General features: G+C 38.5%; 1 protein-coding gene across 1 annotated transcript in view; it reads right to left on the reverse strand.

Annotated features, from left to right (window-relative positions):
• ush2a (Usher syndrome 2A (autosomal recessive, mild)) overlaps positions 1–12,210 on the reverse strand; it is a 162,560-nt gene that overhangs the window by 150,119 nt on the left and 231 nt on the right. Inside the window, exons 2-4 of the mRNA XM_046033282.1 lie at positions 12,042–12,189; positions 7,036–7,142; positions 5,078–5,201 (exon numbers count right to left, since the gene is read on the reverse strand). Of these exons, the coding sequence (XP_045889238.1) occupies positions 5,078–5,201; positions 7,036–7,142; positions 12,042–12,189 (379 nt within the window). The remainder of the gene's footprint in view (positions 1–5,077; positions 5,202–7,035; positions 7,143–12,041; positions 12,190–12,210) is intronic.

Genomic DNA, 12,210 nt, shown 5'->3' on the forward strand with positions numbered 1-12,210 from the left:
ACATTTTTCCTGTCTCTCTTCATATGTTCTATCCAAATAAAGGAAAAAAGCCCCAAAAGTAAATAGACTAGCCACATATTCTCCACATAGCAGAGAGCGGAGAGCCGCTTCTAGGACGAGCTGCGATGTATCTGGTGGAATCACAAGCACTGTCTAGAATGGCCATGACCAACTCCAACGGCCGCATCACCGCCGGAACGAGACACAGCCGTGGAGCTACATAAGAACGTGCTTTCAGAGACCTTTGTCAATAAACATAACCTGTGTTGTTGAACAGTGCTGTTGTGTCAAAAAAATTTTTTTCATGAACTGATATATTACTTAATGTACTGTGAAGAATCCTCCATTTTATGACCTACAAGTACATAAAACCAATTATACTCACACCATCAACTCTAGAGTTGTTAAGTGAGATAATTATATTGTTTAAATTGAGTCTTTTGTAAATTAAAAACGAAGGACTGTTTTAAATGGAGTTTATTGTTCATACTTAATGTACTGTTGCCTTCTCTCTGTGCCTAAGTGAACAAAAGGGATTTATGTTATATTCCACAATATGTAACATTAACAAGTAGCAATATTCAGCCATTTACAGTTGTAAGTATAGTCTTATTTATTAGGTAGTTGTTTCATGTGTTATTGTATTGTTTCTCCTCTCTCTGTCTCAGTAAACAGTGGAGGTTGTGTGCAATCATCTACACAACATAACCTGAATAACTCCAGTCATGTTAGCTCTGTGCTGGCATTAATCAGAGCCTGGCGTATTAATGAGAGCGCGGCAGCTAGCTAATTACACCCATAGATTCTGCAGCAGCCCATTAAATATACAAATGACAGAATTAAAGAGCCCAGCCTCTTCTGATTAATCTTTAAATGGGGAAAAACTAATGATGTCTGTGCAAACTTTCCATTCACACATTTCCCCCCCTCTCCTCTCAACGTCAATGCCTGGCAATCAATCATATTAATTAAGGAAAAATAATTTGTATCATTTAACATTTCCCTCTTTCCTGCTCAGTTGCTGCAGTGGTGCTGCGGCAATGTACTGTGTTAGATGTGCCTGGAAATAATCCAAGTCTATTTGTTCGTGCATTAATATTTTCTTTTTTTCTCTCTAAACTGTGTTTGTGATGTTTCATCTCTCTTAATTTAATGTGGATTGTCAAAATACATTTGGATTAGTGAAAATAAAAGCAGGCCATCATCCTCATTCCAATCAGCCCATTTCAGACTCAAATTCTGAAGAAGTATAAATGAGGAGAGAAGACTATAAAATCTGTTTTGAACAAGTATCCATTTAAGTTGTATATTTTACAAAGAATAACGTATTCCACTCTTAACTGAGAGTCTTTAATTCAAAGATGAACACGGAGAGCAGGATGTCACATCGTGGGGATTTAGATCCCGAATCATTACAGATAAGATGAATGGACTAACATGCATTTATGGAAACAAGCACTTGCAATCAAAGCATGGCTGCATATAGTCCTAATCCTGTTTTATCTAAAGAAAGATTCTGTGTGGTAAATATTGACCTCAAGAACCTTAAATTCGTTCAGCATTAAGACACACTTCTATCACAATAAATGCACATGGAAAACAGCCTATTTGGCCAATAATAATTTAAGTAAAGTGACCATACAATTACAGCTGAAAGGGCAAATATCATGTGATTTTGCATGGTAAATCTTAATCTTAACTAAGATTTAACATTAAGAATATTGACCCTGTTCAAAGATGTCCCCTTAATTCACATGTTTAGGAAATGAGAAAGCCTGATGTAAGGACCTGAATGAACAATTTATGGAAACAAGAAATTATTAATATTCCTAGAATGGTGCATAATGTTGATGGAGAAAAATGATGATCTGCTGTTTCCTACAGAAAAACCATCAGGATATTCCGGAGCATCAATGCTGCCACTGAAAAAACCCCACAAAAACCTCATATGTAAAGTTTTCTCGAGACTCAAAAGAACCTAATTTACAAGCAATGTATAATCAAAATGTTGTGATGTTTTTTGAATGACATATTATCGAGTTTTGTATCGTGAAACTCTTAAGACTATACAAAGATAGTAAAGATGTATAGTTGTTGGAGTTACTAGGTTTTCACAAGACATCAACGATTGACGAGTCTCTCCTCTGTGATCAATTGACTCTCGAGGGGGCATTACACTGCATTACATTCATAATCCAATTTGGCTTTGATTTGTTCGCTGTTCCATGCGCTTCGATGGGAATAATTGTCTGTAGATGATGCTATTAGTATTGATGGTTGTAAAAGGGCGATGGTTTGAGGACTGCCGACACGTTCATGGTCCAGAAAAGATCCGGTCTGAAAGTGATTGTCTGATCCATTACCCTTTATGAAGGAGGAGAGTGGAAGAGATGAGAGGAACCCCTCAATAACAAAAATCATCATTTATTTGCTGGCAGTATTCAGAAACAGCCTGAAGCATGGATAAGATCAAAAACCATCATTTGTTTATTTGCAGATAAAAAATACAGTATTTATAGAGCGCAAAAAACAAGAACCATGGGTATAGATAAAGAATAAGATGGATTTCTAACATTTAATCAGAAATGGGTTTTAACTGATTTGCATTAAGCCAACCAGAGACTGTCTTCAAATTCAGCTCCAAAGTTGGAATAAAAAGACAATCTGAAAGTGATCTATTAAATTTTAAGGAAGCAAGTTTGCCAAGGACAAAGAGAAGGTCAGAGATGTGATATTATAACAAAATCATCTAATCTGTGATCTTTATAAATAAAATAATTTTGAAAAGATTTGCTCAGTATGCATGGTCTTTTTCACATTCATACTCTCATACACATTCGGACTACTCACATCCATAGGAACACACTAGTTATTCTTTGTGGAGAAAAAAGAAAATACAAGAGGAGGTGAACACACAAAAATGTATATAATCTCTGTGTTAATAGTAAATAATAGACTTAAAAATAGAAAAAATAATTTACTACTACTTAAATTCTGGAATGGTAATGGTTTCAATATTAAACAAATATATTAAGAAATTGACTAGTGTAAGGAATGTGATTATTTTGTTTTGCCTTATTGTCCAACAAAACCAACAGACTTTGAAATACGAATGGTAGCATTTTTCAAGTAAAGTCACAACATTAAAGATATTTTTATTCTAATAAACAGCTAATTTTAGGTTATTTTGTGATTTCAGTAGATTACATTACCTCTCCAAATACACTTCTTTGATTCTTTCTCTATTTCTATGTGACTATCAAAGAGCCGACACACACATATTTTTATTAAACACAAATGCAAGTTGTGTGTGTCCATGGAAACTGTTGTTAATCCAGCAGACTGGTGGTTGTCAAGCTGAATAAACAGGAAGGAAGTGGTCATTTGTCTCCAACTTGTTTCTTCCTCCTTTCCATTCTCTCTTTTCCTACCTTCCCATCTCAACGGTCACTAAAAGGGCACACTCAGATCCTGTGACTCTCTTCAGTGTTTGGACACTGACATACTGTTTGGGCTGTAAGCTCCTAATATTTCAGATGCAAAAAAATAAACAGTACATGGATCCCCACTTTGTAGGTGGCAAACATTTCAGAATTTTAGATGGAAGATTATGTGACCAACACAGAGCTTTGTTGACTCAATTACCGTTGATCACAGTCACATAAGGATTACAGTTGAAAACTTTTATCTGCACAAAGACAGGAATTTGTCACCCGTTTTAGAAAACAGTTTTACTCTCATATGTAAATTCATTTTTTTTTGTTTTTTTTACATTTTATCAAAATGTTTTAACATGGCTTGGAAAGGTGTTATCTATGACCCAAATTTAAACATTATTTCCACACAGAAAGATATCACTGGTGGAGGTTTGCGTGGGGCAGTGAAGTAATCTCAAGTGGCATCGAAGAGCTTTGCCCGCTCAAATCCCACTGATTAGTATCAGCAGTCATTAATTATGAGCGTCAGACTGGGTGATGTTCTCAGATGAAGCAGAACATGTTTGGCTGTGCAGCTCAACCCTCTAATGATGCTGGTAAACAGAAAGATAATTGTCCTTTAAGATGACTGGGGAAGTCATTCTAAAGGAATGTCACTAAAAGACGGAGACTGCAGTGTGAACAACACAAAAACATACCAACAAACACAGGCATGAATCTATGTGTGCACATATTCACATGTACAGTATATAACAGGGGTATGCAATTAAAATTCAAAGAGGTCCAGTTAGAGAAAATTTCACGAAGTAAAGGTCTGGAACATCAACTTGCTATCATTCAGTAGCCTACCATAACGTATAGCCTAGTTGTATCAACATTTTTTTAGTCAACAACTGACTGTCAAATCTATAGACTGTATATAAAAGGTCAAATCAGATACTATTTCAACAATATTGACTGTCAGTTTTCACATAAAACTGAAGGGATAATAAATAATAATTATTCTAATAATAAATTCTAAATTTAAGTAATCTAAAGGCTGCATTTTAAAAATGTTTTTGTAAATGTGCATCTTAAAATAAATTAATTTTATTTGTTGCTCAATTTCAGGAAAAAAAAAAAAAGTTCAGTCTCAACCAATATTATAATTAACACTCCACTTCCCTACTTCCTCTTGTTCAGTGAGAAATGTGAGCTCTGGCTAGGATTGAGCTCACAGGATATGAGATATTCTGGTTTTGAACTGCCTGTGGGAAAAATGTACTGTAGGCCTACATGTAATTCTTGGTTAAAAGCCATGTGAAGTCTTTCCTCTGTTCCTCTGTGTTTCTCACTCGCAGACTCAAATGGCAATGCTCAGGGCCGTTAACGGCTTTGGCAATGCTTATCGGAATTTACAGATTTGATTGGCTGAGCAGCATCACATGAGTTTCCTGTGCCGCTAAAACAGTAGCCTACAGTAAATGCTAGAAAAGCGGTGTGGATGTACGTCCGGGTGCGGACAGTACGGCACCTGGGTCCGGATCAGGACCGCGGTCCGCCTATTATTGACCTCTGGTATATAACAAAACAGTCAGATATGCCATCCATTTTCTGATACACAAAAACATCAGCATTTGCACCTGGACACACTTTCTTACCTGTGAAGTCAGTGTTGACAGGAAGAATGTCACTGGGAAACTGGTAATAACTGTTTCCTGGAAATCTGGTTCCTCTGACAACACGACCTTGTGGATCAGAGAGAGACACATCTGTTCTCTCAACCTGGAAATAATGACATTTAATATGACTGTTAATAATATAACAATAACTGTACCTATTAAAAAACACTTCTGACGTTGTTCAACTTCAGCTAATTACACTACTCAAAAAATTTAATCACACATCAGATCTGGATAAACAAACAGTTCAAAGTTAAAAATCTTTACTGTACAGTGGAAACCAAAATCACCAACCATTTAAAGGGCTGGACTCAGTGACTCAGTAGTATGTACGGCCTTCATGTGCCTCTATGCTCTGCCAACAACATATGGGCATGCCTGATTAGACAGTGGGTGATGTTCTGGGGGATCTCCTTACAGACCTGGATCAGGGCATCAGTGAGCACCTGTGGCACTACCTTGGCTTTATTGTATGCACCATTACATAACGTCTCAGAGGTTCTCAATTGGATTCAGGTCTGGGGAACGTGGGGGGCAGTCAATGACATCAATGCCTTGGTCATCCAGGTACTCCCTACACACTCTGGCCACACGAGGCCGTGCATTGTCCTCCTGGTGCACCAGGAGGAACCCAGGCGACAGGTCTAACAGTGGCTCAGACTTCATCCCCCATCTAACAGCAGTCAGGATACTGTTGGTTAGCATGTGGAGTTCTGTGCGACCCTCCAAGGACCTGTCTCCCCAGACCGTCACTGACCCACCACCAAACCGGTCATGCTGGATGAAGTAGCAGGTAACATAACGTTCACCACGGTGTCTCCAGACTCTTTCACGTTTGTCATACGTGCTCATTGTGAACCTGCTCTCAACTGTAAAAGGACCTACCAATTCTGGTGTTCTGGCAAATGCCAATCGAGCTGCATGGTGCTGGGGTGTGAGCACAGATCCCACTAGAGGACGTCAGATCCTCATGGAGTCTGACAGTTTGGAAAGAAACATGCACAGCAGGAGCACACTGAAGGTTATTTTTTAAGGCTCTGGCAGTGCTCCTGTTCCTCATCACACAGAGGAGATGATACCCATCCTGCTGTTGCATTGATGTCCTTCTACACCTGTCCAGCTCTCCTTGTGTAATGGTCCATCTCCTGGTATCTCCCCCATGCTCTTGAGACTGTGCTGGGAGACACAGCAAACCTTCTTGCAATTGCACATATGGAAATACCATCCTGGAGGAGCTGGACTACCTGTGAAATCTGAATGGGCTGCAGGTACCTCCTCATGCTACCAGTAGTGACAGAGATACTAACAAATTGCAAAACTAGAGAACAATCAGTCAGGAAGGATAAGGAGAGAGCAACTGTCTGTGGTCATGCCTGCAAAACCATTGCCTTTTGGGGTAATGTCTTGCTGTTACCTCTCTAGTGCACGTTACTTTCATTTGCACCAAAACAGGTGACACTGATTCACAATCGCTTATGCTTCCTAATTAGACTGAAGTTTAACTGACTTAATGTTATACTGTGATGATTAAGTGTTCCGTTAATCTTTCTGAGCAGTGTATATTCACAACCACAATAAATACTATAATCTCTATACAAGTCCAGGTAAATGGTCTGTACATGTATATCACCTTTCTAGTCTCTCCTACCACTCAAAGCACTTTACACTACATCACATTCACACACATTAAACTGCTCATCAGAAACAGAAATTAACCACCGACCTTCCGGTTAGTAGATGACCGCTCTACCCACAGAACAAGAGTCTACAGCCATGCTAGCAGCACTAAGAGGAGCGAAATGCTAACGTCATCATGCTCACATGTCATTGGTTTTGCAAGTATTCAGTCCGAATTAAACCTGTTCTGTTTTCTTGGTAACAAACACACAAGGAATAAAAAACGTGCCAACTGGCATATACTGTATGTGACACAATACCTGATATAGTGGGTGTGGTCCATTGAGTTGTCCTGGGGGATCCCAATCTATATGAATGGTGGTTTCATTTACTGGATTTACACGAGGCGGAGACAGTCCTGTTGGAGCTGAAGAAAGAAAGGTATTACTCAATGCAAACCTGATATTTTAATAATATTTTTATCATTTGTGGGTTTGTCAGCTGCCTTCTTACTTTTACAACAAAGTCTTTTGTTTGTTAAATTGATGTAAAATGTGAGCAGGTAGAAACACTTCAGAAATGTATCACACCTAACATACTCAAAGATGTTGTACTTGTAATCATTAATAGAATTATGTTGTGATTTTTTCCCCAGTTGAAACATGTCTTTAGTTCATTTCTCTCATACCTGCTGTATGTCTAGTCAGGACAAAAGTCCCATTTTCATTTAACAGAGGGTCAATTTAATTTCCTTCTTTCACTTTAGATGTTAAATTAAATGTCCCTTTAAAACACACTGGGAGCTACACGAGCCACAGCTTCAACATGTATCATAAATAAATCAACCAGAGACTAGCTGATATGGTGAGAGGAGATATATAAGAATGGAGAGAGAAACATAGCAAGTGATGGACTGATGTAGAGATGGGAAAGATGTGTGTGCATAAGTGTCATTTCATCATTGTGTGTATGTGTATTTCAGTAATGGTCTAAATGGTCTGTCGTAGGAGTAAATTAGCTCTCAGTGACACACATGCGGACCATCGTTAGTGTGAGTTCTAATAGAGCTCTTAAAAGGAAAGTGGACAGCTTGTCTTAGGCGGCTCATCTTGGCACATCAAACCATAAATTACTGCCAATCGATAGCCTCCCAGTCTATTGAAATTGAGCTATGGTGACATTTAGAACATTGACGGTGCCACACACAGACACACACGTATGTGTACATACACACCTTGGTTTAAACAGTGGTGCGCTTCTTGGATGTGTGAAGTGCAAGAAAACCAATTATTATTTTTGGTTTAGCCAAAGTCTGCATGAGTATGTGTGTGTGTGCGTGTGTGTGTGCGTGTGTGTGTGTGTGTGTGTGTGTGTGTGTGTGTGTGTGTGTGTGTGTGTGTGTGTGTGTGTGTATTAGGAGCAGACGGTTAGAAAATAGTCAGATAAAACTGCAGAAATGTGACTGCTTTAAAATGACAGTGGAGAAATTGGTATGGCATTAAATCTCTAAAATTGGTAGTAAAAGTAGTTACATGTGACAGTCTGTGGGAGACCTTTATCTTGTGAAAAACTAAGCTTTGCTGTATTTGTATATGATCTGAAAACAAGCCTCTCACTGCATCAGAGGGCAAGCCAGGTTTCCTGAGTTTGAGTGAATCCCAGTGGCCAAATGGACCACGCTGTGCTTGTTTTGAGGTTTGATCAAACTGGACTGACCTCAATGAACTGAGTGTTCCTGGGTGATGTCTGACTGTGAGACTGAGGGTATTGAGTATATTGAGGGTATTATGAGTGCTTCACTCACCCTCGTAGAGCTATTTCACCGGACATCAGTTGACACTCAAGGAGTGTGTACTTAACAACACAAAGAAGGATTTGACTAGACTGGTTTAAAACTATAATGAAACACAGTTTTCCAGATTACTCCGATTCCCATTCTATAAGGTTCGTGAAGTTGAAAATAGTTTTATTTTTACAGTAAAAATTAAGTTCTTACTACCAGACTTTTGTGGCTGTATGTGATCAATGAATAGTTAAAAGTGGGAGTGACATTGAATGGGCCTAATGCAAGTACAGATACAAACAAATTTATTCTTAAAGGCTCATGCAGACTACGCAACCTTCACTGTCAGCAGGTCGCTGTGCTGTTCAGACTACACAACTTGCTGTCTTGTGATGGGAGTCTTGAAGTCATTGTGGTGTTCACACTACGTAATTGATCGGCGACTAGGAGTCACACACTACATTTGTCAAGAAAAAAACACACAGGAAAAGGCAAACTGAGCTTAAAATCGTGTAGTGTGAACTAGGTTTTAGGTGTAAGTATGACATCTTCCCACTTTCTTTCTCGTAGGCGCAAAACAAAATTCATAGGTGGGACATAACTGAATATCTCATCTCATCTTCTCTCCACCTCATAACGGAAAAACATTACAAACTTTGACAGACTCCAAAGGCAAGAAGAAGTGTGTGTGTTTGTGTTTGTGTTTATGTTTTTGGGTGTGTACTGCATCATATGAGACAGCTTTGTGCTGTCCTGTATTCTTTGCGTGTCATGTATTCTTTTTTAGCATCTGCTTGTTAATTCACTGAACTGTACTTAACACTCTGACACATTCAGTTTGATGAAAGACACTTGCCTTATCATGTGTGTGCTCAAACACACACATGTACACCCACACACAAGGTTAACAGTCCACCAGAAAGGTTAATGTTAGCTGCCGACATGGTAATGAAGCAGCTAAATCATGGGCCAGCTCCCAGGAGCAATTCTGCATGTGTGTGTGTTTTCTGTTTTTACAGCGACTGACATGTCTTAACAGGCTCTTAGCGTACAGTTACACTACGCACACAAGCACACCACTTATTGACATGGCGATCCCTTGCCATGCATATTTCTCTCCTGGAGAAGGGCCTCAGGCCAATTATGCGTAAATCAATAAAGTTCCTGTTCTGTTGAGTGGTGTTGCAGTGTGAGTGTGTATGTGTATATGTCTCTGTGTGTGTGTCATGTAGAACAAGCCTTTATGGATGTAGGATACATAAAACATCACCATCAGCCCCTGATTAGCCACTCACTTTACGTCGTGATCAATAACTTTGTGGAAAGACACACACATTGAAACAATTGCAAATGCATTCACACACGTGGAAAGAGAGCTCGTTTCTTGTCGTTACGTCTGTCTCAGTGTGCACGCTAATGTTCAGTCATGTGCTTTGGTGTAACTCCAGTGGTTTCACAGATGCTGTCTGCTCACTTACAGCAGATGGTAGCTGGCTCTAATGGCCCAGCCTTATGTGTGGTAGATTTATCAGTGCATCAGTACCACGCTCAAGTACACCTTACCAAGAGTACCACTTAATGTGAGGATCATTTCCTCCACAAACATTCAGGAGATATCACAATGTTCATTTCATTTCTTTAAAATACCATTTTCCAAGAACTTTTGGACAGATGTTTGGACAAATCATGCAGAGGTTTTCAGTTATACCTTCAGATTTTTACCAAAAATGGGGGGTAAAAGAGACTACAATTTGTTGGGAGGAGACAACACCTATTTTTGGATTAACATTTGTTTGGATAGTGTTATGGGCTGTAAAAACAGATTCCGAAGAAAACCAAAATCAAATGTTTATTGATATCTTAATCAGACAAATTAATTTGAAGATATTAAGACTTTTAAACACTGTCGCATGGTTTGAAATATGGTTGTCTGAAACTTGAATAACTGTATATAAATGCATAAATATACACATTCACAGTACAGCACATATGAATAGTTACATAAATGGTCATTATAACAAACAAAAAATAAAAGGAAGACAGCTTGTCAGAACTTTCTTTCTCATGATTACAGCTCATTTATTCCCTACTGTTTATAGGTTACTGAGGAAAAGTAGTTGTCGTTGTTGTTAAAACTAATAAAAACTGTAATGTAAAACTAATGGGTAGGCACTTCCTAATATCTTAAATTATATTCTAAACATAATTATTAAATATTTTTTTGTGATGAGGTGTGGCGCTACAACATAAATCCAACACTCGATGGATTAAATGCAATGCATATTGTTTTGTGATAAAAAAAAAAATCTACTAAACGGCATATGCCATTATCATTTCTTATAGTTGGACATCTTTGGCGTTGGATGAAACAAAATGGTGGCAACAGATGTGGCTGTTAAAAATACATTCAAAAAGTCAACTGGGTACAATAAGCCATATTGTACTGTATTACAGTCAAGAGAAGTCTTTGGAATCACTTGAAATAAACATTGTCGCTGTGTCAACAGATGTAGCCATTAAAAATACATTTAAAAAATCCACCGATTACAATATGAAATATCATTCATCACAATAAACACAAGGAAGGACTTTTTAAGAACTGTCTGAAATGAAAATATTCACTATGTCAACAGATGTAGCTGTTTAGATTGCGTTCAAAAGCTCAAATCCCTGAGCAAGTATTTATAGATGAAAGGTTTTTTTGTTTCACAACCACTCAGCATACCCATTGTCTACTCACCTAAAGGGATAAACAAACACAAACAGGAAAAAAGCATAAAATGAGCAGCAAGAGTAGAGACCACGAGTGAACAGATGGAAAAGTGTGTTGAAGGGTCAAGTGTGCGTGTGTGTGCAATATGTATAATGCAGAGTGATTCATGTCCCTCTGCTGCCATGTGCTATTTTGTGGAGATACAAGTGAAGGATGGATTGAGTGAGTGAAAAAGTAAGAAAGCAACAGACTGTCAAAGAGAAACAGACGGATGAAGACTTTTCTGTGTTCTGTGTGTGTGTGTGTGTGTGTGTGTCTATGTCATCCTCCACTGATCAATTAGTGCTCATCTCAGTCCCATAGATTTGTGCCTGAGTTATTAAACACAGCTAATTCATTCTACTTCCATAATGGTTATAAATCTAAAGGAGAGAGAGAGAGAGAGACATGAAATGTGTGTTTCTGTAACTGTGTGTGTGTGTATGATTCATGGCCACCAGGAAGTGTGTGCTACACCACATTTTTCTCCTTGTAATTAACAGTAAATTGTTTTTACTGCCGCACGCCATGAATATCCCCTCTGGTTAACACGACCAATGCTGTCGCCTTTCAAGTACCCAATGACTGACTGTGTGCTTTTGGATACGTGTGCGCCTATGTCAGAGGCTCCTGTTGTTGTTATTTTGAAGAGATTTTATATTGGCACAATCAGCATTTACTTATTTTGAACTTAGTTTCTATAGAGCTGCTTACTTCTGTGATAACATATGTATACATGTCTATGCTTATGTGCATCCATGTGTGTTTATGTGCATAAATTTTAGTTTTACCTGCTGGTAGGGTCCGTCCTGTGCTCGGCAGACTGGTAATGCAACCTGCCTTTGTGCAGACTGTAACAGTAAAGTTGTATTCATGGTAAGGTTTCAATCCTTTCACTAAATAAACAGGCTGTGATGACGGTCCCACCCTATGTAGCACCTGAAAAAAGAGACAAAGGGG

The sequence above is a fragment of the Micropterus dolomieu genome, linkage group LG20 (assembly GCF_021292245.1).
Source record: "Micropterus dolomieu isolate WLL.071019.BEF.003 ecotype Adirondacks linkage group LG20, ASM2129224v1, whole genome shotgun sequence".
Lineage (NCBI taxonomy): Eukaryota > Metazoa > Chordata > Actinopteri > Centrarchiformes > Centrarchidae > Micropterus > Micropterus dolomieu.